Source organism: Physeter macrocephalus, chromosome 20, assembly GCF_002837175.3.
Source record: "Physeter macrocephalus isolate SW-GA chromosome 20, ASM283717v5, whole genome shotgun sequence".
Lineage (NCBI taxonomy): Eukaryota > Metazoa > Chordata > Mammalia > Artiodactyla > Physeteridae > Physeter > Physeter macrocephalus.
This window is the reverse complement of record NC_041233.1, coordinates 23,937,354-23,964,954: the sequence shown is the minus strand read 5'-3', so window position 1 is coordinate 23,964,954 and position 27,601 is coordinate 23,937,354. Positions and strand designations below refer to the sequence as shown.

The window sequence follows — 27,601 nt, the reverse complement described above, 5'->3', positions numbered from 1 at the left end:
CGGCCTCTCTTGTTGCGGAGCACAGGCTCCAGATGCGCAGGCTTAGTAGTTGTGGCTCACAGGCCTAGTTGCTCCGCGGCATGTGGGATCTTCCCAGACCAGGGCTCGAACCCGTGTCCCCTGCATTGGCAGGCAGATTCTCAACGACTGCGCCACCAGGGAAGCCCTGGGTCTTGTTTTTGTATGCATTCAGCAAGCCTGTTTCTTTTGGTTGGAGCATTTAATCCATTCACATTTAAGGTAATTTTCAATATGTATGTTCCTATTACCATTTTCTTAATTGTTTTGGGTTTGTTTTTGTAGGTCCTTTTCTTCTCTTGTGTTTCCCACTTAGAGCTAAGTTCCTTTTGCATTTGTTGTAGAACTGGTTTTGTGGTGCTGAATTCTCTTAGCTTTTGCTTATCTGTAAAGCTTTTGATTTCTCTGTTGAATCTGAGTGAGATCCTTGCCAGGTAGAGTAATCTTGGTTGTAGGTTCTTCCCATTCATCACTTTAAATATATCATGCCACTCCCTTCTGGCTTGTAGAGTTTCTGCTGAGAAGTCAGCTGTTAACTTTATGGGAGTTCCCTTTTATGTTACTGATCGTTTTTCCCTTGTTGCTTTTAATAATTTTTCTTTGTCTTTAGTTTTTGTCACTTTGATTACTTTCTGTCTTGGTGTGTTTCTCCTTGGGTTCATCCTGCCTGGGACTCTCTGCACTTCCTGGACTTGCGTGGCTATTTCCTATCCCATGTTAGGGAAGTTTTCGACTATAATCTCTTTAAATAATTTCTCAGGTCCTTTCTCTCTTCTCCTTCTGGGACCCCTATAATGCAAATGTTGGTGTGTTTAATGTTGTCCCAGAGGTCTCTTAGGCTGTCTTCATTTCTTTCCATTCTTTTTTCTTTATTCTGTTCCATGGCAGTGAATTCCACCATTCTGTCTTCCACGTCACTTATCCATTCTTCTGCCTAAGTTATTCTGCTATAGATTCTTTCTAGTTTATTCATTTCAGTTATTGTATCATTCATCTCTGTTTGTTTGTTCTTTAACTCTTCTAGGTGTTTGTTCTTTCATTCTTCTAGGTCTTTAAACATTTCTTGCATCTTCTCGATCTATGCCTCCATTCTTTTTCTGAGGTCCTGGATCATCTTCACTATCATTATTCTGAATTCTTTTTCTGAGGGATTGCCTATCTCCACTTCATTTAGTTGTTTTTCTGGGGTTTTATCTTGTTCCTTCATCTAGTACATAGTCCTCTGCCTTTTCATTTTGTCTATCTTTCTGTGAATGTGGTTTTCATTCCACAGGCTGCAGAATTGTAGTTCTTCTTGTTTCTGCTGTCTGTCTTCTGGTGGATGAGGCTATCTAAGAGGCTTGTGCAACCTTCCTGATGGGAGAGACTGGTGGTGGGTAGAGCTGGGTGTTGCTCTGGTGGGCAGAGCTCAGTAAAACTTTAATCCACTTGTCTGCTGATGGATGGGGCTGGGTTCCCTCCCTTTTGGTGTTCAGTCTCCTATGGGGTCACTTCTCCTTCCACTACTTTGTGTGTGCCCTCCAAGAGTGGAGTCTCTGTTTCCCCTAGTCCTGTCGAAGTCCTGCAATCAAATCTCACAAGCCTTCAAAGTCTGATTCTCTAGGAATTCCTCCTCCCGTTGCTGAACCCCCTGGTTGGGAAGCCTGACGTGGGGCTTAGAACCTTCACTCCAGTGGGTGGACTTCTGTGGTATAAGTGTTCTCCAGTTTGTGAGTCACCCACCCAGCAGTTATGGGATTTGATTTTCTAGTGATTGCGCCCCTCCTACTGTCTCACTGAGGCTTCTCCTTTGTCTTTGGATGTGGGGTATCGTTTTTGATGAGTTCCAGTGTCTTCCTGTTGATGATTGTTCAGCAGTTAATTGTGATTCCGGTGCTCTCACAAGAGGGACTGAGCACATGTCCTTCTACTCTGCCATCTTGAACCAATCTCATCTGTTTTTCCCTTTAAATGATGTCAGTCTTTGCTTCATTAATTTTGAGCTCTGTTATTAAGTGCATACATACTTAATGATTATGATTATTGTCTTTTCCTGATGAACTGGCCATTTTATCATTATGAAATATTCCCCCTTTATGTTTAGTAATACGCCTTTTCTTGAAGTCTATTTTGTCTGGTATTGATTTAATTACTCCAGCTCTTTGGGTAGTTATTGTTTGCATGGTATGTCTTCCTCTATTCTTTTATGTTAAACCTATCTGTGTCTTTAAGGTATATCTCTTCTAGACATAGAGTTGGGTCTAGTGGCCTTTTAGCTATACTTTTTTGCATTTTATATTTTAGTGGTTTCTCTAGAAATTATAACTTTTCATGGTTTACTTAAAGTTAATATTGTACCACTTCAAGTGAAATGTAAGAACCTTGCATTCATACAGTTCCATTTACCATCATCCCATCCTTTATGCTATAGTTGTCACTTTGTATTTCCTCTGTATATGTTATAATCCGTATCATAATGTTAGGATGTTTGTTTTCAACAATTATATTTTTCAGTAAATTAACAGAAAAAATAATTTTTATACTTAGCCACATTTACCATTTATTCATACCTACCATTTTGAGTGTTTTTCATTTATTCCTGAATATCTAAAATTTTATCTGGTATCACTTCCCATCAGTTTAAAGAAGTTCCTTTATCATTTATGGTACAAATCTGCTGGCAGTGAATTCTCTTAGTTTTTGGTTTATCTGACAATGTTTTTATTTCACCATTGGGTACTGTGATTTGTGATTTTTAAATCTCTCCAAAGCACTGAATCAGGTTTGATAAGCACAGTCTTGCTTATTCAACACTTTTTGGTGGATTTCTTAAGATTTTCTAATATAAGATCATGCTATCTGCAAACAGAGATCATTTTACTTCTTCCTTTCCAACTTGGATGCCTTTTATTTCATTTTCTTGATCCACATAACTTTTTAAAACAGCATTTGTCTCCTTGCTTGTTTACATATTTATTTTTGTTTAAAATAATACCTCCTCTGACCTTTGTAGAAGCCTTTGGAAAAAATTAATGAAATCATGGAGGTTATGTATGTGTATGTGTAATACCACAGGGTCATTTCTCCAGAATAGCTTTGGTTATATTGCTTTGTTTCACAAAACAGATTTGACAGCATCTGCAAATCCAAAGATGTAAGATTTGAAGTCATCACTTATTATTAAAATAAAATTAATAAGCTCCTATTTATATTTGCATACCTTTTTTTGAAAAGTCCAACTAAAGACAATAGATTCACTTTAAAGAACAATTATATAGGATGAATCACTGTCTGTGTTTAAATTACAGGATGTACAAAATAGAATGATTCAGGGTAATGGTAGCAAAGGAAAGTGCAAACTAGTGGTTAAAAAAAAAAAAAAAGATAAAGTGTTTCTTTCAAATGACTTCAAACCATTTCCTGGGATGTTTAGTCTCTCCATAGAGTTCATGCCTCATTATCCTTGTTAATAGAGGAAGTGGTACAAATTATGTACAGTCATATCTGATATCCAAAAATACGTTTGGTTTTGAGATAGATGATATTTGGCATTTATTTTGACTTCTTAGATTGTTTTATCTGTGTAACTTTGGAGTCCCTGAGTGTAAAATATAGATAACTAGGGGAAACTGGCCTAGATTCATACTAAGTAAGAGGGAGAAGCCAAGTGTATTCATTTCCCAGGGCTGCCGTAACATTACCGCAAACATGGTGATCTAAAACAACAGAAAGTTATTTCACAGTTCTGAAGCCCACAAATCTGAAATCAAGATGTTTGCAGGGCCACACTCCCTCTGAAGGCTCTAGGGAAGAATCTTCCCTTGCCTCTTCCAGCCTCTGGTGGCTTAGTCACTCCTTGGCTTGTGGCTGCATAATACCAATCACTGCTTCTGTCTTCATGTGGTCTTCTCCCTCCTTCTCTCTTCTGTATATCTTTTCTAGTGATTGCGCCCCTCCTACTGTCTCACTGAGGCTTCTCCTTTGTCTTTGGATGTGGGGTATCGTTTTTGATGAGTTCCAGTGTCTTCCTGTTGATGATTGTTCAGCAGTTAATTGTGATTCCGGTGCTCTCACAAGAGGGACTGAGCACATGTCCTTCTACTCTGCCATCTTGAACCAATCTCATCTGTTTTTCCCTTTAAATGATGTCAGTCTTTGCTTCATTAATTTTGAGCTCTGTTATTAAGTGCATACATACTTAATGATTATGATTATTGTCTTTTCCTGATGAACTGGCCATTTTATCATTATGAAATATTCCCCCTTTATGTTTAGTAATACGCCTTTTCTTGAAGTCTATTTTGTCTGGTATTGATTTAATTACTCCAGCTCTTTGGGTAGTTATTGTTTGCATGGTATGTCTTCCTCTATTCTTTTATGTTAAACCTATCTGTGTCTTTAAGGTATATCTCTTCTAGACATAGAGTTGGGTCTAGTGGCCTTTTAGCTATACTTTTTTGCATTTTATATTTTAGTGGTTTCTCTAGAAATTATAACTTTTCATGGTTTACTTAAAGTTAATATTGTACCACTTCAAGTGAAATGTAAGAACCTTGCATTCATACAGTTCCATTTACCATCATCCCATCCTTTATGCTATAGTTGTCACTTTGTATTTCCTCTGTATATGTTATAATCCGTATCATAATGTTAGGATGTTTGTTTTCAACAATTATATTTTTCAGTAAATTAACAGAAAAAATAATTTTTATACTTAGCCACATTTACCATTTATTCATACCTACCATTTTGAGTGTTTTTCATTTATTCCTGAATATCTAAAATTTTATCTGGTATCACTTCCCATCAGTTTAAAGAAGTTCCTTTATCATTTATGGTACAAATCTGCTGGCAGTGAATTCTCTTAGTTTTTGGTTTATCTGACAATGTTTTTATTTCACCATTGGGTACTGTGATTTGTGATTTTTAAATCTCTCCAAAGCACTGAATCAGGTTTGATAAGCACAGTCTTGCTTATTCAACACTTTTTGGTGGATTTCTTAAGATTTTCTAATATAAGATCATGCTATCTGCAAACAGAGATCATTTTACTTCTTCCTTTCCAACTTGGATGCCTTTTATTTCATTTTCTTGATCCACATAACTTTTTAAAACAGCATTTGTCTCCTTGCTTGTTTACATATTTATTTTTGTTTAAAATAATACCTCCTCTGACCTTTGTAGAAGCCTTTGGAAAAAATTAATGAAATCATGGAGGTTATGTATGTGTATGTGTAATACCACAGGGTCATTTCTCCAGAATAGCTTTGGTTATATTGCTTTGTTTCACAAAACAGATTTGACAGCATCTGCAAATCCAAAGATGTAAGATTTGAAGTCATCACTTATTATTAAAATAAAATTAATAAGCTCCTATTTATATTTGCATACCTTTTTTTGAAAAGTCCAACTAAAGACAATAGATTCACTTTAAAGAACAATTATATAGGATGAATCACTGTCTGTGTTTAAATTACAGGATGTACAAAATAGAATGATTCAGGGTAATGGTAGCAAAGGAAAGTGCAAACTAGTGGTTAAAAAAAAAAAAAAAGATAAAGTGTTTCTTTCAAATGACTTCAAACCATTTCCTGGGATGTTTAGTCTCTCCATAGAGTTCATGCCTCATTATCCTTGTTAATAGAGGAAGTGGTACAAATTATATACAGTCATATCTGATATCCAAAAATACGTTTGGTTTTGAGATAGATGATATTTGGCATTTATTTTGACTTCTTAGATTGTTTTATCTGTGTAACTTTGGAGTCCCTGAGTGTAAAATATAGATAACTAGGGGAAACTGGCCTAGATTCATACTAAGTAAGAGGGAGAAGCCAAGTGTATTCATTTCCCAGGGCTGCCGTAACATTACCGCAAACATGGTGATCTAAAACAACAGAAAGTTATTTCACAGTTCTGAAGCCCACAAATCTGAAATCAAGATGTTTGCAGGGCCACACTCCCTCTGAAGGCTCTAGGGAAGAATCTTCCCTTGCCTCTTCCAGCCTCTGGTGGCTTAGTCACTCCTTGGCTTGTGGCTGCATAATACCAATCACTGCTTCTGTCTTCATGTGGTCTTCTCCCTCCTTCTCTCTTCTGTATATCTGTGTGTCTATCCTCTGTATATCTCTTGTAAGGACACTTGTCATTGGATTTAGGGCCCACCTGGTATCATCTCAAGATCCTTAATTACATCTGCAAATCTCCTTCTTCCAAAGAAAGTCACATTCACAAGTTCTAGAGGCTAAGATGTAGACATATCTCTTGGGGCGGCCACCATTCAATGCACTGTAGCAACCAAGACCTAAATATCACTCATACATAGTCCACAAAGTAAGGCAAAAATAGAAACAAAAAAAATATGAGTTTAATTTACCGTGAGAATATTTGTATTGTCTGTTTAAAAACTCATTTTTTTAAACCTAATTATACTCTTTACATGGCTAACTTCTATTTCTTCAAAGAGGCCTTCCGTGACTACTCAATATAAATTATAAAAAAGTAACTATATTGTCTATAGCTTTTATAGTTTTTTTAAAAAGAGGCATTAACCTAAAATCTTCTGCCTTCACTATTGTCATCAATCCCTATCCATAAATTATAGACATGGGCTTGAATTTTCACAAATACGGCTTATCAGGTAGAGCTGAGACTACTGTGATATTTTGTACATAGATAGTAGACCCTCAATAAATACTTATTAACTGAATTATGCCTCATCTGTCCAGGAGCTCGAACAAACAGAAGTAAGCATTATCCTTGATTCTGTACTCATTCATCCCCATATTTATTTCTTCAATAAATCCATGTCCCTTCTTCCAAAACATCCTGAATCTGACTCTGTTTCTCCACCTAGCCTACTCTAGTCCTGATCTCTTTACCTAGGCTTACAGGGCTCCATATGGCATGGCTCTTGTATACTCTTTGAGTACATCAAATATCACTTTCTTACCAGTTCACCACATTCCACATGTTCTTTTATATTCTAGATATATCAAGTTCATTCCCACCCAAAAGACTTTGTTCAGGCTGTTCCTTCACCTCAAGTGCTCTTTCCCAGGATCTCTGTGTATTTGGCTCCTTGTAACTCAGGTCTCATATAAATCACTTTCCTGGTAACTCCATCAGCCTGTATCATACCCTTTATCACTACCTGATATTTTCTTGTGTATTTATGTGTGTATTTATTATCTGTCTCTGTTTACTAGAATGCTTATCTGTCTTGTTCCTGGATATATTCCCTGTGCCTAGGACAATATCTGGGATATAGTAGACACCCTATAAATATTTGCTCAATAAATGAATGAGTGAATGAACATCTTGATAGATGTGAAAAAGACATAGGAGCTCAAGCCAATAACCCCTCACCTTTGACAGTAGACCCAGAGAACAAGTTCATGTCATGAATTCATTGTGTACTATAACCCCTATCTTTTAGACTTAACGTACATTTCAACTTCATGCAAGCTTAAGGGGGTCATGATATCAGCAATGTTAAGTGATGTACTGCAGTGTGCATGGAAAGACTAGCCTGTGCTTGGCTACCGTTCCAAGTTCCTTCCCTCTGCCAGATGTGCCTGTCTTCACTTCCTTTGCTCTGCCAGATGTGCCTATCTTTTGCAGGCTCTCCTTGCACTCTCCTCTTTGCTTTTTTTAAATTTATTTTTGGCTGTGTTGGGTCTTCATTTCTGTGCAAGGGCTTTCTCCAGTTTCGGCTAGCGGAGGCCACTCTTCATCGCGGTGCGCGGGCCTCTCACTGTCGTGGCCTCTCCCATTGCGGAGCACAGGCTCCAGATGCACAGGCTCAGTAGTTGTGGCTCATGGGCTTAGTTGCTCCCGGGCATGTGGGATCTTCCCAGACCAGGGCTCGAACCCGTGTCCCCTGCACTGACAGGCAGATTCCCAACCACTGCGCCACCAGGGAAGCCCTCCCCTTTGCTTTTAAACATTCCTCATCCTAATAGTCATACTAGTGATTTTTCTATTCGTTTGAGTTCTATACCAATTCTCCTTCCACTGAATCATGGAATTTCACTGCTGAGATGAATCTTAGAAGAGAGGAAGAAAAGTGTAGTAGTTAAGAATACAAGTCTGGATTTGAATCTTGGCTCCATCATTGACTAGCTGAGTAGTTCTGGGCAATTTCTGAATTTAGTTTCTATGTTTTTAGAATCAGGATAATAATATCCACCTCATAGGATTGTTCTGAGGATAAATCTACATAAAGCACTTAACCTTGTGCCTATCGTGCAGTGAATGTTTAATAAATGCCTGCTGCTTCCATTATGAGGTTGATGATGTAACCAGATTTAGTGTGGTTCATCCATTCATTCAGCTAGCAGCATAGGCACTGTGCTGGGCACAGGGTTCTACTCTCAAGAAGCTCACAGTCTATTAGGGGAGAAAGAAAAGGATACAAGCTGTTCAAGTTGTTGTGATAGGTGCTAATTAGGGCCTCTGACCCCTGTGGGGGGCAGGGAAAGAGTGAGGCAGGGGTGGACACAGGAGTACTTTTGTCTGCCTGCTGCTCTCGGTCTCAGCTGTCTTCATTTTTTCCCAAAAGGTTAGGACCTTCAGAAATTGGCACCTTTTAGAGGCCCTGGCACTTTCTCTTCGTTGGCTATTTTAGAGCTTGCAAACCTGTCTTTAGACATAATTTAGTACAGAATTTCTGAAACAGCATCGTGAAGAACATTATATACTGCAATATGTTAATGGTTTTGTGGGTTTAAAACAAAACCCAAAAAAAGTGTTCCATGGTTCAAATAAGTTTGGAAAATGCCAGGTTATACAAAATTTCTTCCTGCAGCACTACTCCTGCCAACTTTTTAATATGCTAATGTGCATTATTAATCTCCAAGAGAGTGATATAGTTCCCAAACTTGACTTGCCTCAGAATGTCTTTTAACAACTTATAGAGCTATTGTTTCTCAGAACAGTTGGAGAACCCAGGCAGGTGGCAACTGCAGATTTACATTCCAGCGTGATGTAATCCCTCAGAGTGAAAATGCCAAATTTCATTGTGGCTCTTTCTTTAGTTCTACATGGTTCATGTGAGAATGACAACTCTCAGGCAAGAATGACATGTCTTTGTTGAATTTTGACCATTTGGAGAAAGAACCTTTCTGCAGGAACTATAGTACGTTTCTACTATAGGTCATCTCTTTTGTTTAGCACTTAAGAGGAATTGGTTCTATTGCTTATTCATATACATACTGGGCATAAAATTAGATATATAACCTCTCAAGGGCTGTCTGAATGATTTACCTAGTCTGCTGAAGAAGGTAATGGAAAATTGAACGACTCCTTCCCCATGGCATCCTATGATTGAAAAGTTAGAAATTATTTGAGTTGGAGCTCTAGAATGAGCTATGGCCTGTATGACTTAGAGTATTCTTATTTCTGCCAAGAGAATAAAAGATTTCTAGGTATGGTAAAGCCCCATTATAAGCACCTTAGGATATTAGAGATTTGGGAAACTGGTAGGTCCAGTTGTGTCCCCCGTGTACTTTGAACTATAATACAGGAAATAATCGCACAAATATAGGCCATGGCCTTTAGTACTCATGCCCCAGCACAAGCCCACTTAAACTGAAAGTCATAGTTTATGACATGGTTGTCCTTAATTCTTTATAGTTGTCCTATACGTACAGTTTACCTTATTACCTGACAAGCCAAGAAAATAAATAGTAAAACCTGTGGCATATCCCCTACAGGATACTCTCTGCAATCCCAAGTATTTTTACTGGAAGTTAGGTAGTATTATCCCCCATTTTATGAATAAGGAAATATAAAATGAAGCAGCTTACTCTTGGTTACCCCGCTAAGTAGAGCTAGAATTCAAGCTCAGGTCTCTCTGATCCCAGTCTGTGTTCTTTCCACACCGTCATGTTGTCCCTCAGTATATCCCAAAATGCTGCTGGAATTTGAAAATCTTTGCTGAAACGCAATCCAGGAGGAGACAATGCAGTTCACCATTTTGAACTATGGTTCTCAATAGCTTAGGTAAGATAGGCTCTAGGCTATTTCCTCCCAGTTCCCTTTGGCTAAGAGTTGACCATTCTTGGGTGAGAATAAAGTCCTTTTGGTAAACTATGATGTTTTGGAGTTTGTATCCTTCTCTTGAAGATGAAATATGACATTTTCCCCCTACAATTGTCTCGTCTATTCAGGATCACGTTCTCCCACTCAGACACGCTCTGACATCTGTAATGCATACCCTACAGTGACACAGACTCTTGGAGTTGTCTAATCTAGCTTCTGATCCCACACAGGAACATCTTAGTAGACACATCTGTGTTCTTCACTTTTCTGACCATATTACTTTTTGGTGAAGAAACCAATACACAAAAGCCTAAAGTTACTTAAATAAGGTCATGTAGCAAGGAAAGTTAGTATCCCTTTAAAGGATACCACAGAACAGAAAAGACATATGTATATACTAAGCTGTCAGTTTCTGAACATCAAATTATAGAATATACAGATGTGGATGGACTTCTCAGCTTTTAACGATCCAGCTGTTCCTCATCACCTCTACTCGTTGGTGTAGCAATACTTTGTTATACTTTTAGAGACGGTTCCAACATCTAGCATTTATTGAGAGCTAAATATATGCAAGACATTTGTAAGCATAAATTTTGGGTTTAAACTCAAACCTGATTTTGAGTCCCTACTACTCACTAGCTTTGTGACTTTGAACAAATCATTGAAACTCTCAAAACCTCAGTTTCCTGATCTGTAGAACGGTGACAAGGGCTACTTGCCTCAGGGCTATTGTGAAAATTAAATGAGATAACCCTAAATTACTATACTAGATTGAAATTATGACTATACACAGCTGCCTGCTCTGTTTTCAACCCCAAGGTACTGACTTTCCTCTGCCTGTTTATCTTATTTTTTTAGTTAATTAATTAATTAATTAATTAATTATTATCATTTTGGCTGCTTTGGGTCTTCATTGCTGCGCGCGGGCTTTAGTTGCGGCAAGTGGGGGCTACTCTTCTTTGCGGTGCACGGGCTTCTCATTGCAGTGGCTTCTCTTGCAGTGGCAGAGCACAGGCTCTAGGCACACGGGCTTCAGTAGTTGTGGCACACAGGCTCAGTAGTTGTGGCACACGGGCTTAGTTGCTCCGCGGCATGTGGGATCCTCCCAGACCAGGGATCGAACCCATGTCCCCTGCATTGGCAGGCAGAGTCTTAACTACTGCGCCACCAGAGGAGTCCCAAAAAGTTATTTAAAAAAAAAGAAAATCCTAGAACTGATGAGGCTTAATTTTGTTCTCTTAGAAAGTAGTATCTACTGCTTTTTTCAGTAGATACTTTTTGAGATTCATATTAGTTTAGAAGTTATAAGTTGGGTTTTTTTGTATTTTTTAAATAGGAAGATTGGAGCTTTTAGTTTCTCCTAAGTTTCATCATTCATCCAAAAATCCTTGGGATCATTGCTTTCAGAAGGCATTATCATTATTTAACTTCTCTGTTCCTAGGAATATCTAAGCAGTATTAATATCTCTAGTATCCACAGCATTCAAGGGGGAATTTTCTACTGGACTGTAAACTCTTGAGGACAAGAACCATGTTTTCCACATCTTTGTGTCCTACTCTGAGCCTAGAAGAATTATGTATATTTATACAGTAGATATTTAATTAATGTTGAATAAATGAGTGAATTAATTCTAAACATGGTCAGATCCTGAAAAGGATGCTAAAGCTCTAATAAAAACCTAGGGTGAGGGGGAGAATGATAGGAGTATGACACCTTCCCATGTCATTAATTTCCTTGACACATGGGCAAGTCACAATTTCTCTGACCTCAAGTTAGAGTTATACTAATTATCTCCAAGCGTTCTTCCAGATTTGAAATTCTATAAGTAATCAGATTTTTACTGAATGTTGTAATGTTTTAAGGGACATGTTATAGCCTAAATATCCAAATCTGTGTGAAAATGAACTAACTTATAATTGTCAGATACATTTGAAATCAGAGCAAGGCTGTTGAATTCCCAAAAGAAGCGTGGCAGTTTTAATTTATTTTCTTGTTAAGAAATTTAAAACTTAATTAGATCTTGGCTAGTGCCTCTATAAGAGCTAGTTTATGGAGCTTGGTATAGTAGTTGCAGAAAAGTGACAGTTCCATAAAATGTACCTAGAATGAGTGTAGCTGTATATAAAGTATGATTTGAGGAACCTCAAAAGGACATTCCCAACCATAAATACCTTCCCTACTTAACTTTCTTGCTTATAACAAATTACTACAAATTTGCAGCTTAAAATACCACCTATTTATCCCCTAGTTTCTGTAAGTCAGGGTCTGAGCATAGCATAACTGGGTTCTCTGCTCAGGGTCTTAACAAGGTGGAAATCAAGACATCAGTAGGACTGCTTTCTCATCTGGAGTTCATAGTCCTCTTCCAAGCTCACCTGGGTTCTTGGCAGAATTCATTTCCTTTTGGTTGTAGGACTGATGTCCCTTTTTCTTGCTGGCTGTCACTGACAGCAGGCTGCTGCAGTTCCTTGCCATGCAGCCCTCTCACAGGCCCTCTTACAATATGGCAGCTCACTTCTTCAAAGCCAGCAGGAGAATCTCTTTCCCCAGTGTGCTGAGATGGGTTCTTATATAACTGTAATCATGGGAGTGACTATCCCCATTACCTTTTCCATGTAAAGTAACCTAATCACAAGAGTGGTATCACATCCTATTCACAGGTCCTGCCCACATTCAAAGAGAGGAGATTTTACAGGGTGTGGGGATGTTGAGAACCATCTCAGAATTCTACCCACCATACCAGAAATTACCACCATTCTATTCGTTGAGGACTTCTGAAGATATGGACATTTTAACTGATCTAAGCCATGTTATCTAAAAAGATGTTAAGAATGGCAGTCAGCACCTCCTGACAAAGTTCCTGCACTCCATCTTTGTGGCGACCTACTCTGCCTGCCTAAAGGGTGCCAAGTCGCTTGAGGGACCCAACACTGGTGATGTGTGACTCTGGGCAGGCAATCTAACAGCTCTGTACCTCAGTTTCCTCTTTTGTAAAATGGAGACATTTCAAATGGTTCTTGTGAAAATTCAGTGAGCTCACACTTGTGAAATGACCGGACTCTGACCAGTACATAGCAGCTGCTCAGCGCACGTCAGAAGCGGGGCCTGGGGTGGTACGGGGGGCACAGCGCGGTAGGGTGATGTGCTCCATGCTGCATTTTGTGTAGACCAGGCTTCACGGGATTGCACAGAAGCCATCAAAATCCCAGAGTTCTAAGAGCAAGAAAAAACCACTCGAAATCATCTTTCTGTGCGGACAGTTGTTGCCCTGAGTCTAGCACGTGTTTTATTTAATCCATGTATAAAAAAAAAAATAAGCTAGTATTTACAGACTAAGAAACTGCTCATAAAAACTTGAACTTAAAAAAAAAAAGAATAGCAGTCATAAAATTTTAGGGCTAGAAAAAAGCTTAGAAATCATTTTACTCGCGCCACCAGGGAAGCCCAAAACCCTTGCTTTATTGTTTTAACCTCTTTGTTTACACTTGAAGGAAAATGACTTGCTCAAATCACAGCTAGTGTGATGCAAAACTGAGACCAGAGATTCAGGTTCACACACTTCCATACCACTATTCTCTTTAGTACGCGGCATCCACTGCCACGAGAAGGACCTAGAGAATTCTACTGGGGACTCAGTGCTTTTATGGGAAGGCAGAAATAGGGAAAGATCACAGCAAAAATGTATGGGAGAGCATCCCCAGACAGCCATAGAACGAAGGCAGGAAATGAGAATGTCATAAAGATGTGTGGGGAAGAGGTTATGGGAAAAAAGCTCCTATTTTATAAATTCTTTTAAAGTTTGTGGAGACAAGCCCCTATGCTTCAGTTCGTTATTGCATTTCGTAAAAACATTTATGTGTGAAGAGGAATGTTGGCCAGGATTTCATTCAAGACAAAGTCATCGATTTTTTAAACACAATTATTCATGATGTAGGCAGGCAACCTCAAATTCTGAAAGAAACGTTTGCTTCATGAGGCACTTTCTCTGCAGAGACCTGATTTTTTCCCCTAATTTAAAGTTACTTAGCAATTCTAAAGACTGATTCTGTCTTAACTATGTTGCTTTGAATATGTTGTGATTTAGTAAAATTATATATAAGTGCCCCAAGGAGGAAGAGAGCTGCTTTAGGGATTCATGATTACCATTGTGGGAGAGAGGAGAGTGAGGGTAGGATAAACTGCCAAAACATCCACTTAAATAGATAAGTGAGAACAACATCAGCCAACATTACATCCTGCTATGAAAAGGATAAGAAAGGAATTATACCAACTGGGGAAGTATAGAGATTACTGTTTAACGCATGTGCTGCTTTTGGGGGGCTTAAGGGGTTACTACCCTTAGAAGCCTCTGAAGTTTTTATAAGACACTTGTTAAGGTGAAGAGTATTTAGCCTTTTGGCATAATTTCAGCAAACTGAACTTAAATATCTCAGTTGCTTTCAACTTTAGCCATCAGAGATTCAGACTCTGTTGAAGCTAACAACCATAGCCCACCAAAGAAGTAATTTTGTAAAGGGGGGATAAAAGGCACTTCCTCCTCAAGATTGAGGTTAGAATAATATGAGGAAGTGGTTATTTAAATAATGATACATCCTCTTCGTGGAATACTATGCAGCTGTTAAGAAAGAACTGTTTATGTATTGGAATGGAATTATTTCTTAGATATATTGTTAAATGAGTCAAACAAAACCATTTAATATACCACCATTTTGTGGGAAGAAGTGAAGAATAAATATTTGATTTTATATCTAGAAAATATTTCTGGGGAAACTGGTTGCCTCTGGACAACTAGGGGGTGGGGGGTATAAGTTTGGGAGGGAGATTTCAGCCCTTTTGTACCATTTGAATTTGAAACAGCTGAATGTATTATCTAATGAAAAATAACTTTTTAAAATAAAAAATAATGAAAATTTAAAGAGTCAAAGAGGGAAAAGCAAGTTAATATGGTAAATTGGTCTCCAGATAAGACCTGGCTGTGTTATAAAGGTTTCCCTGCAAGGAGACTTGACTGGCCCCCTGCAAAATCTCATCCCCACCTGCACCTCTGTTCTAGCTCTCTTGTCAGGCATTAGCATCCTTTCCTGCTTTCAGTACTTTACTCAGACCCCCACATCCCATCACCTACTATTGTACCTGCCAAATCTGGAGCAGTATGTCTCTTTAATCCTTTAGAATTAGGATCCAAAATGTACCTCCAACGAAGTACAGACTATTCCACTGTGACCCATATGTGTCTGTTAATGTCTGATAGTTCTCCTATGTATTTCTCCATCTTAATGGTTTGTATGGTTTCCCCCACTGAACTGTGATTGCCCTCTGAGCGTGGCACCTGAAATCACTGCCTAATGATGCTGATAGAAATGCTTGTCCTTTGTGGACAAAATGTGTTGAGCGTCTTTAATGACGCCAGATACAATACTGGACAATGGCAATAAACCTTACTGTAAATCAGTTTTACTAGATTAATCATGTAAGCCCATTGAAGCAGTCATCTGGGATGATGCTCTGAGATTCAGAAAACCTGACCACAGGTTTCCTTTGTGGCATATACCAGTATTTAAGAGCCAGGATCACCAGCATCACCTCTGACGGTGGACTGCCGGAGCACACAGAGGGGGTCAACCTGCCTGCAGCTCAGAAGCACCATGCGGAACACAGAATTGTTATATTTTTCATTATTAGTATACTGCATTGCTCTTGGCTCCTTAAATTGCTTGTCATCCTAAATATTGTCCTTTCCTCCCCACCCACACCCCGTCAATCAGGCTGAAATGTGTATGTTGTATTAGCCAAAGTATCTTGGAAGAAGATGCAAAAGAAAGGACAGGTGCTTTTTAAAGGAAAATCCTTCCCCCGTCCCCGCCTTGCCCAAGCCATCTAGGTATAGATTTAAGAAACTAGGACCTCTGCATCATAAGCCCTTCCAAAGCTGAAACAGAAATGTCTTCCCTCACTTAACCTTGGCAGTCACCAGCCAGCTTTTGATTTTCTCCACTGCAGTCCAGGAAGACAGGAATAATCACATGGCCGCACAGCTAGAGACTGTCAACCCAATGTGGCGTATCACCTTTCCAAACATCTTTGCATTAGGAAGAGACACGCATTTCCTAACTGGGTCACACTGTCCGCAGATCTATCTATGCATCAGAGGTATAGAAGCTCCCAGGGCCACCTTTGTTTCATATACTTTTCATTGGGTTGCATTTTAATAAACTTCTTCAAGTTCTTAAAATTGTCAGTATGCATTCCAAGGGAATGCTAATGTATAGGGCAATCAGATCTGTGGTCAAACTATAATGCTGGCTCTTCACAATGCCTAGTTGTTACTCAGTTATTCGTCCCTGCCCACTAGCCAGGAGTAATCCCCAACTTGGCTTTTCTTTCATCTGAGCTCTTTCTCTTGTTTAGAGTGACAGATTCATGGGAATTCCCTGGCGGTCCAGTGATTCAGACTCCGCGCTTTCACTGCCGAGGGTGTCGGGGAACTAAGATCATGCAAGCCATTGAGGTTCGGCCCAAAAAAAACAAAAACAAAAACAGAGTGACAGATTCATGGGGGGATCCGTTGTCCATATAAGGGATCGAGTGGATCCAGTGTGTATAGAGAAAAGAGCATTGGCTGGAAGTCAGAAGACCCAGATTCTAGACCCAGCTGTGCTACTAGCTAGCTTTGTGACCCTGAGCAAGTTATTCAAATTCTCTGCATTTTACATTTCGTCTGAGGTCTCTTCCAGTTCTAAGATTCTGATTCCAAGTGGATGTTTGGGCTGTTATCCCTCCAGAGCTCTCCTTTCCTCTGTTCAACTACTGTTGTGAATAGTTTTATGTAATATAGCTTCTGACATTATAGTCACACAAACTCAGTATGTGTTTCTGTCTGATGTTGAATTGTCCAGTCTTGGACTGTGCCAGAGAGTAAATTGGGGGTCCTGGCACAATTCAGATTCTTCCTGCACTTTTCAAAAAGCCAGATGGTTAACACGTTTTTGAGTGCCAATTCAGCACGCTTCTGCAAATTCCTCCCCAATCTAGTAGAAATCACCCAATCTCATGTCCATCTATTGTGCAGGCAGCTGGACCAGATTTGTACCAAAGGAATAGATAGGGCTTGGAAACGTAGGCCTTCTCCAGGGTGACTTCATGCTCCATAGAGACATCTTTCAGATTAGAATCCCAACCATCAATCAGTTAGCATCATCAAATAAGGGAGGCCCAAATTCCAGTACCAACAACTGGTCTGCATGGGGAAGTTGAGATCTGGGGCGGAGGGGGTGAGGGATTGTTCTCCTCGCTGTGATTTAATTATGGCTTTGTGGTTCAGAGATGTGGAAGCAAATCTGAATGAGCCAACTCTCAGGACCAGCTGTCAAGCACTTGGCTTGTAATCTGCTGTCATCCTACTTGTTCCAAGTGCTCTTGGCTGTACAGCTCACCAGCTAGTTTAATGTTTGTTTCCTCCACTGCTCTGATTCACACCCTGGGGGCTTATCTGAGGATCTTGGACTGTGAAAGGGCACCCCAGCCAGGCTCTTTGCTGGCTGGTAACATCCCAGTGGTTTGAATAACTTAGCTCCTGTAGTACAGATGGCGTCAGAGCCCTCTCCGTGTGAGATGGAACATATTCTGTAACTGTTCTGTCAAGAGATGGTATTTGTAATGAGGGATTCCTGACAGTGGCTTCCAGAAGTCCCTATTCTACAACCACTTAATACCACTTTAATGAGCTTTCCACTTAAAAAAAAAAAAAACGCCAAGAGCTCTCACTGACATTCTTGGATATTATTTAGTTAATGGTTTATTTAGAGGAAAGAGTCTGTCTTCATGGGGAAAAGGATAGGCACTTGGAGTATCAAGAAGAATTAGCACTACTATAATATAGCACAGGGTACTCTACTCAGTGCTCTGTGGTGACCTAAATGGGAAGGAAATCCAAAAAAGAGGGGATATGTGTATATGTGTAGCTGATTCACTTTGCTGTACAGTAGAAACTAACACAACATTGTAAAGCAACTATACTCCAATTTTAAAAAAAGAATTGGCAATAGGCGCTCTGCCCTGAGAAAATGGAACTGGGAAAGAGAAAAAGAGGGTAGTTTTCAGTTTAACAGGTGTGGTATTGGTGTGAAAAAGGCATGGTTAACAAACATTGGCAGAGAAAGGAATGGTTAACATAAAGCGTTCATGTTTATCTACATAGAACAGGTTTTGAGCCACTTCTCAGGACACAATTCTGTGGCTGCAAAGGGTAATTCAGTAAATGATCACAGTTTGAGAGCATCCAGTGTGATCTGATTCTGTTTTCACTGAGCAATCTTCTGAGGTGAACTGAGTTTCCTTAGTAGATTTTCCTACTGAGACGTATAATGACCAGCTTGTCATCAGTTTAGTTCTCTTAACAGTTAACTATTTTCATTGTAAATTGACCTTCTGGTTTCTCTTCCTTCCCCGGGCCATTTAGTTAGCAGGAATCAGTTCTTCCTGAGCCGACTGAGAGAATCAAATGTCTAGACCTACGAGGCTAAGTTTCTAAACCCTAGAATTTCTACAGTCCTGTAGAGGCCCCATCTCCCCCGTCAGCACTTAACCACATCTCGTGAACATCCACACAATAATATATTCTGCTTAAGTCTTTTAGTTCCAAGGGATGTTGATTACTCTTTCACTCTAACTCACATGCCGGGAAGAGGGGCGGTATGAGCAGTAACCTAAAGCTGCAGGAGGAGGAATCTGACTCTTCCCGCCCTCGTGAGCAGCCTAGTCCCCCTCCAGCCAGAGGCTGTGGACACTAAGGTACAGCCCAGCTTGTGGCCTCTATACCTTTCTTCTACCCTTCGCCACACAAGATCTTCAGCTATTTCTGTGTACCTCCACCCCTATCCCTCACCCTAAGATTCTAGAAAACGCCAATAAACCATTCTTTGCACTACTAAGCCACCTCAGCAGCTATCCTGTGGCATCCCCTCATTTGAATATGAGAATATTATACCTAAAGAGATCAGGTGACTCCACCACAGCAAGTTGATGGAGCCAGGACTAGAGCTCAGGTCTTGTGACTTGCAAGCACAGTTTTTCTACTGCGTCGCCTTGCTTCTCTGCATTGTTCTGGCATTTGTATCAGCTGACCTCAGGGGCCCCGTGGTGAATATAATGGAGGCTATAGAGGTGAAGTGAAAGAGCAAATGCAGAAAAAAAATGACAAGAAAGAACTGAAATTATAGGAATGAAATAAGCAGAGAAGGCACACTGCCTTTAGTTTAAGTTCACATTGCTTCTAGAAGAATCTGATCTGAGGTTTATAGATATGAACACTTTGTTGCTAGTTGGTTCACAAATAGAAATTCATCTTTTTCTTCCCTCTGAGTTTTACCTCACTTAAGAGTGTGTCTGTAAGCAATAACATAATTTATAGATGTAGCTGGATCAGGCTTGAGGATAAATGGCAGAGAAGGCAGGGGAAATTGCCTAGTCCTTCCTGGCTTGTTTTTTGTGAGAACCCAGTTCTCACGTGATTGCTAGTGTTTAACAGTAAATGTCAGAGAAAGAGAAAATGGCAAGAGAGGAGAGATTTTCTGATGAGATCTGGAAAAAGAAAAAAAAAGAGAGACTGTACTGATCTAGTGAGATGGGGCCACTGCTTGGGAGCAAGGGGCACTGTTGGAAAAGACAAAGGGGCTGATGGAAAACCTGTTGGGAGGAAGGGCAGGAGCTCAGCCATGCAGATTCTCCACTGTCAGTCAGTAACTGGTGGGTGAAGCCTCAGTGCACTTAGACAAGTGTCCTTGTTCCCCACTTCCCCATCCTTTCTCTGCCTTATTATTTCCTTGACTTTTTGTTATTGTGTTCTTGCCAGTGGGAGGGAAATGCCAAGATGGAGACTATCAGGCATTCTTTATTTTTTTTCAAGGCACTCTTCTGGTAATAATTTATTAGAAAAGCCACCATTGCATGCTGAAGACTTAGAATTCCACCCTTAAATATTATGTGGATTTTCACTTTTTAAATTTTTATTGTGGTAAAATATATATAAGTTGCCATTTAAACCATTTTTAAGTATCTAAGTCAGTGGCATTAATTACATTCGCAGTGTTGTACAACCATCACCACTATTTCCAAAACTTTTCCATCACCCCAAACAGAAAATCTGTACGGATTAACCACTAACTCCCCAGCCCCTGGTAACCTCTAATCTACTTTCTCTATAAATTTAGTATCAGGCATTCTTACTTAATTATATATACCTCCTAAACTACGGCAGCAGTAGAAAGAAAATGGAATCTGAAGTGGAAAGGAAAGGGGCGGGGGGGCTTCCCTGGTGGCGCAGTGGTTGAGAGTCCGCCTGCCGATGCAGGGGACACGGGTTCGTGCCCCGGTCCAGGAAGATCCCACATGCCACGGAGCGGCTGGGCCCGTGAGCCATGGCCGCTGAGCCTGCGTGTCCGGAGCCTGTGCTCCGCAACGGGAGAGGCCACAACAGTGCGAGGCCCGCGTACCGCAAAAAAAATTTTTAAAAAGGAAAGGTGGTTATGGATTAAAAACTGAATTATCATTTTCTTAAATGTGACGTAAATACACTTGAAAATTTTTTATTGTGATTGAATAGTTTTATCCTTCCATTCAGAGAAAGCAAAATGAAAATCCCTTTGCTGTGCTAACTCAACATCTTTCTTCTTTCAGTAACCATGCAGCAGGTGGCCAGGACAGTGGCTAAAGTGGAACTCTCAGATCACGTGTGTGATGTGGTGTTTGCGCTCTTTGACTGTGATGGTGAGTGGGGCCCTCTGGAGTCCGGCGGAAAAACCAAGCCTTACTGCCCTTGAAGTAGACACTTTCATGATGGAGCCTTGCAGCCAGCTCCAGGGTACCAGCCTAGACTGCTTCAACTTCCCCATTTCCCACATCAGTAGCTCAGCCCTCAGACTCACGACACTGAGAAATATCACCCCTGGTCCTGGTTTGTGTTCTCCATTTCTTCTTATAATTCTAATTTGCCTGTAGGCCTAAATTCATTTATGACCCTAAGGATCTTAAAAATAAAACAAGGGAATTCCCTGGTGGTCCAGTGTTTAGGACTTCCCGCTTCCACTGCAGGGGGCACGGGTTCGATTCCTGGTTGGGGAACTAAGATCACGCATGCCGTATGGCACGGCCAAAAAAAAAAAAAATTAGACCCAGCTTACTGCGTAGTAGATAGGAGCACTTGAGTATTTGAATGTCTCTAGGAAGAAGATGGTACTGATCACTCCACCACCCAGGGCACATTTCAGTCATTTACAACATAGCAGTCCAGCTGCACACCAAGGTCTGTTGTGTCTGTGAGCACTCTGCAGTTTATTTAGCCCATTTAAGGGATCCTGGTTCTGCTCTGCCCTTATTTCTCAGCTATGTTGGCTGATACAATGATGATAATATTAATAATGGAGGCTCACAGTTTTATCTCTTCTCTTTTTTTTTTGCCTTAAATTTTTTTATTTTTTAATTTTTACTTTATTTTTAAAAATTTTTATTGGAGTATAGTTAATTTACAATGTTGTATTAGTTTCAGGCGTGCAGCAAAGTGAATCAGTTATACATACACATCTATCCACCCTTTTTTAGATTCTTCTCGCATATAGATCATTATAGAGTACTGAGTAGAGTCCCCTGTGCTATACAGTAGGTCCTTATTAGTTATCTCACAGTTTTTTCATTGCTTACTATGAGCCAGATACACTGTGCAAACTGCTCGTTTAATCCTATGACACAGGAGTAGTTTTTTTTTTTTTTTTCTTTTTTTTTCACAGGGGTAGTTTTAACCACATTTTTTTTTTTTTTCTTTTTTTTTCACAGGAGTAGTTTTAACCACATTTTACAGATAAGGAAGCTGCAACTCAGAGAGGTTAAGTAGTTTTCCCAGGATCACAAAGGTAGTATTAGATAGCAAATCCAGGATTTGAACCAAAAGTGCACTGCCTCCCTCTGTACTGTATGACTTCCATTCCCTGTCTCACAGCCAGGATTCACTGTTCATCTTCCTCCAGGAAGCTAGGCTCACAGAATTCAAGAACAGATCAAAAGCTCCTGCATGTGTGAAACCTTCCCTTTTGATCCCAGCATAATGAATCACTCTGGTTTTTTTATTCCTTAACTTGGTTCAATTTGTCCGCATTGCTGCATGTTACACTCCATCTCTGTGTATGTGACTTAATGTCCCTACCAAATTGTGAGCTTTTTATGGGTAGTTACAAGTCCTATTCACCTTTGGATCCCCCCTCCCCTGCAAATAGGACCTCAGACAGTACTTTGCACATAACAGGTATTCATTAACTTTTTGTTTGTTTGTTTTTTAATTTATTTTTAGTTGTGCCAGGTCTTAGTTGCGGCAGGTGGGTTACTTAATTGTGGCATGCAAACGCTTAGCTGTGGCATGCATGTGGGATCTAGTCCCCTGACCAGAGATCGAACCCACGTCCCCTGCATTGGGAGGTGGATTCTCAACCACTGCACCACCAGGGAAGTCCTCATTATCTTTTTAAGTTGAACTTGAGTTCTTTAAATCTCCCCCCTGAACCCACAACTGAGGTCTGAGTGAAAGGAAGCGCCAGAGCGAGGACAAGGAGAGTCCTCATCCACAGGGAAGGGTGGTTATTCTCTAGAGCTGCCCTGTCCAATATGATACCACAGTTACATGTGGTTATTTAAATTTAAATTAATTAAAATTGAATACAATTTAAAACTCACTTCTTCCAGTATCACACATGGCTGGTGGCTCCCGTATTGAAAATGGCACAGATAAAAACGTTTCCCTCATCGCAGAGAGTTCTAATGGACAGCACTGCTGCAGAGAGAGTAACCCTCCCCAGGTTTTGTTTTTACTCTACTCACTTTTAGGTAGTTTGAGTTTTTTCCAAAGGACATGTTTATAATTTTTGAAGCCAGTATCCAAGAGCTGGTTTGTGAAGTGAATATGGGAGTAATGGCAACCAGCACCACAGTTCCCCTCTTCTCCTGGGAAGTCCTGGGAAATGTTTGATTTTCCAGCCTTTTAGGAGGCTCTATCAATATCTACTTCTATTACCTTTAAAACATCATTTTATCTCTGGGACCTAATTTTTTAATTGAGATATAATTGACATATAACATTATACTAGTTTCAGGTGTACAACATAATGATTCAATATTTGTGTATATTGCGAAATGATCACCATAATAAGTCTAGTCACCATACATGTTACAAATTTTTTTTCTTATGATGAGAATTTTTAAGATCTACTCTCTTAGCAACTTGCAAATATGCAATACAGTGTTTTTAAATAGTCTTCATGCTGTACATTATATTCCCATGACTTACTTATAACTGGAAGTTTGTACCTTTTGAATCCCTGCACCAGAATTCATCCACCTCCATCCCCCCCACCTCTAGCAACCTCCAATCTGTTCTATATATCTGTGAACTCAATTATTTTTGTTTGTTCGTTTTAGATTCCACATATAAGTGAGATCATACAGTATTTGTCTTTCTCTGATTTATGTCAGCATAATGGCCTCAAGGTCCATCCATATTGTCACAAATGGCAAAGTTTCCTTCTTTTTTATGGCTGAATAATATTCCATCGTACACACAATATATATACACACACACACATATCACATTTTCTTCATCCATTCATCTGTCCATGGACACTTAGGTTGTTTCTGTGTCTTAGCTCTTATAAATAATGCTGCAGTGAACATAGGGGTGCATATATCTTTTCAAGTTAGTGTTTTTGTTTCTTTCAGATAAATACCCAGAAGTGGAATTTGGATCGTATGGTAGTTTTATTTTTAATTTTTTGAGGAACTTCCATACTGTTTCCCATAGTGGCTGCACCAATTTACATTCTCTGCAACAGTGCACAGGGCTCCCTTTCCTGCACATCCTGGCCAACACTTGTTATTTGTTATTGTTGTTGTTGTTGTTAACAGCCATTCTGACAGGTGTGAGGTGGTATCTCATTGTGGCTTTGATTTGCATTTCCCTGATGATTAGTGATGTTGAGCATCTTTTCACGTGTCTATTGGCCATCTGTATGCTTCTTTGGAAAGCATCTGTCCAGGTCCTCTGCACATTTTTTAATCAGGTTGTTGGGTTTTTTGCTGTTGAGTTGCATGAGTTCTCTATATATTTTGCATTTTAACCCCTTAATCCGTATATGAATTGCGGATATCTTCTCCTGTCTAGTAGATTGCCTTTTCATTTTGTTGATGGTTTCCTTTGCTATGCAGAAGCTTTTTAGCTTGATATAATCCCACTTGTTTATTTTTGCTTTTGTTACCTTTGCTTTTGGTGGTAAATGGGGTTTATTTTCTTTCTGTTTGTTTGTTTGGTTTAGTTTTTTTTAATTTTTTTAATTTTTTTTTTTTGGCTGCATTGGGTTTTCATTGCTGCTCACAGGCTTTCTCTAGTTGTGGCGAGTGGGGGCTACTCTTCGTTGCCATGCGCGGGCTTCTCATTGTGGTGGCTTCTCTTGTTGCAGAGCATGGGCTCTAGGTACGTGGGCTTCAGTAGTTGTGGCACACGGGATTCAGTAGTTGTGGCTCACTGGCTTAGTTGCTCCGTGGCATGTGGGATCTTCCCGGCCCAGGGCTTGACCCACCAGGGAAGCCCGGGGTTCATTTTCTTAATCTACAGAAAAGGGAAGTAGATATTAAATTTGAAAGCCATTGTCATTTCTACCAGTGCAAGATCTTAGGTCAAAATGCCAGGGGACAGAGAATTCCGATTTTCAAACAGACTTGTTTGTCACAGAATTTAGAGTTGCAGTCACAGATCACACATGCACACAAATGACATTCAGTCATATATCCAATTCACAGGTAACAAAGGCCGTTCAGACTGGTCAGCCCTGGCCTTAGGGAAGCAAGAAGCAAATCCCAGAGTAGTCTGAATGAAATAACCTCAGGTTTTGGGAATTCCCTGGTGGTCCAGTGGTTAGGACTCCGTGCTTTTACTGCCCGAGGGTACAGGTTTGATCCTCCGTCGGGGAGCTAAGATCCTGCAAGCCACACCGCCAAAAAATAAATAAATAGAAATAACTTCAGGTTTTTTCATCTTAAGCTTCTTTTTATACAAAATATTAGGAATCCTATTTAGACCTTTTTGTTCTTTTAATTGCATTCTTAATAAGCCATATTACTGATTAACTTTCAGCCCAGCCAGGCTACTTTTTAAGTTAAAGTATAATATACATACAAAAAAATGCAAATACCATAAGTGTGGAGCTTGATAAATTTTTAAAAACTGAACACACCCATGCATCATCCCAAAGCAGCACATCACCAGGACCGCAGAGCTGCCTGGTGCTGCTGCCCTCCGGTCACTTATACCCCCGAGGGCGGCCACTTCCCTAACTTCTAGTGCCATAGGTTAGCTTTACCTGTTTTTTTTTGCTTTAATCTTGCTCTGAGGTATCCCTGAGGCTGCCCATGCTCTTTTCAGACAGCAGACATGGGCCCGTTTAGGTTTTCAGGTACTCTACACAGAAGTAAACCAATTATTCCCTCTTACTACTTTCTTCCCAGACTGGTCATTAGTAGTACAGGTCTGTTTGCTAGTTTCCTGTCACCACCAGTAATGGCTGCCATTCTTTTAATCAGCAGACGTTTACTCCTGGGCATCTAGTCAAATGGTAACTGTCCTCTACTTTTGGAGTGGTTACTATTCCATGTGGCTTGAGAAGTGACCTTGGATCAGACCAGATGCTCTCCAGGTTCTCCTCCAGACCTGAGAGTCTGCCGCTGCAGAGGGTCAAATGAGAAGCCATGAGAAAATGGGCTTAACCCAAAGCCAGATTTTGATTTTAGTTTTCACCATGAAAAGCCTCATCATGTCTCACCTGGACTATTGCAGCAGCCTCCTAACTGGCTCCCATACTCACTCCATCTGTGCCACTCTCCAGTCTATCACCATCATCAAGCTAGAGAAATCTACCCAAAATGGAAATCTAACTACATCCCCTCTCCCAGTCCTTTCCTGCCCTGAAGATAAAGTGCAAACCCTTTCATAAGGATACAAGATCCTTGAGGACCTGTCTCCTGCCTTCCTCTTTGGTTTACTGGCCATACCCCTATCTTTGTGTGTCCAGCAATACCTAACTCCTTGTAGTTCTCTAACAGCTGTGCTGCTTCCTACAGGTGCCTTTGCTTATGCTACTACCACTACTGGAATGCCTCCCCCATCTCACTCCCCTCTGCTTGGCCACTTCCTGCTCATCCTTTGGGATTCAACTTAGGAGTCACCTCCAGGAAGCGTTTACTGATCTGTACTTGCACCCTCCCCAGTCTGGGTTAGATAGTCTTCCTCTGTGCCCCCATAGCATCCTCTGTTTACCCCATTATGGCATTTACCATACTATTGAAATAATGTACTTGTCTCTCCCATAACCTGATGGTATTTCAAGGGACAAAGTCATTTTTATCTCTTTATTCTCAACATCTAGCACAGGACCTGACATATATATTCTCATTCAACTTCTGTCACACTACACTGAACTATCACTGAGTTGCAATTGGAAACATCAAGGACAGTACAAACCAGTTCATTTTTAACCAAGAGAATTGAGTTTGGCTGTGAGAGAGCGCTAGCTAGGCTTTGGGACCTACATGATGTGAGCAATGGAATTGTCTCATTGTCTTTGTTCCAAGGCCGTCACTTATCCCTGTTGTGTTTGCCTCTTCTTCTAGGCAACGGAGAGCTGAGCAATAAGGAATTTGTTTCTATCATGAAGCAACGGCTGATGAGAGGCCTGGAGAAGCCCAAAGACATGGGCTTCACCCGCCTCATGCAGGCCATGTGGAAATGTGCACAGGAAACTGCCTGGGACTTCACTTTGCCCAAACAGTAACCCAGAACTGCACGTGGAGCCGAGCCTCCAGGCCAAGCACCCTGGCCCCTTGGGCAGAGCCTTGGCACAGTCCTCCCTGCTGCTGCTTCCGGAAGTAGTGCTCCCTTCCTCCTGGGAATGATCTCAGGACTCATCAAGTTTCCCCTCTCCCAGTGTTCTGCTAGGCCCTGGTTCTAAACCAGTGATTCTCCCTAGAGGTCCTCAAAAACATGAGTAGGTCCTAAAAGCGCAGGCCTTTGGCACGTTTGACAGTACTACCCATTTAAGCACCCTACAGACAAAGAATGCGGGAACCATCCATGTACCTGCCAACCCTGGGAAACACCCATTTCTTGAGTCATCTTGGTGTGGATTTATATTAACAAGAACATTCCTTGCTTCTCCTCCTGCTGGTGTTTTTTAAGCTACAAATTGGGAAAACCTCTGGCAGAAAAAGGAAATCAGTGATGAATGATAACAAGGATGACCCAGGCACCCTGAGCTGGTGGGAAGCCTGGGCTAGAGGAAGGATCTGTGTCAGTCCCCAGGGTGGCTCTGAGGCGATGTGCACAGTGGAAATGGAGCAAGATTAGGAATTTAAAGTAGCTGCTGGGGCCTCCCTGGTGGCGCAGTGGTTGCGCGTCCGCCTGCCGATGCAGGGGAACCGGGTTCGCGCCCCGGTCTGGGAGGATCCCACATGCCGCGGAGCGGCTGGGCCCGT

General features: G+C 40.6%; 1 protein-coding gene across 4 annotated transcripts in view; it reads left to right on the top strand.

Annotated features, from left to right (window-relative positions):
- Positions 1–27,595, top strand: part of MICU1 (mitochondrial calcium uptake 1) — a 202,499-nt gene extending 174,904 nt beyond the window's left edge. For all 4 annotated transcript variants that reach the window (XM_055081391.1, XM_024132038.3, XM_055081392.1 and 1 more), the window contains 2 exons: positions 20,717–20,806; positions 26,741–27,595. In XM_055081391.1, coding sequence (XP_054937366.1) covers positions 20,717–20,806; positions 26,741–26,901 — 251 coding nt within the window. In that variant the 3' untranslated portion in view covers positions 26,902–27,595. The remainder of the gene's footprint in view (positions 1–20,716; positions 20,807–26,740) is intronic.
- Positions 27,596–27,601: the final 6 nt, after the last annotated feature.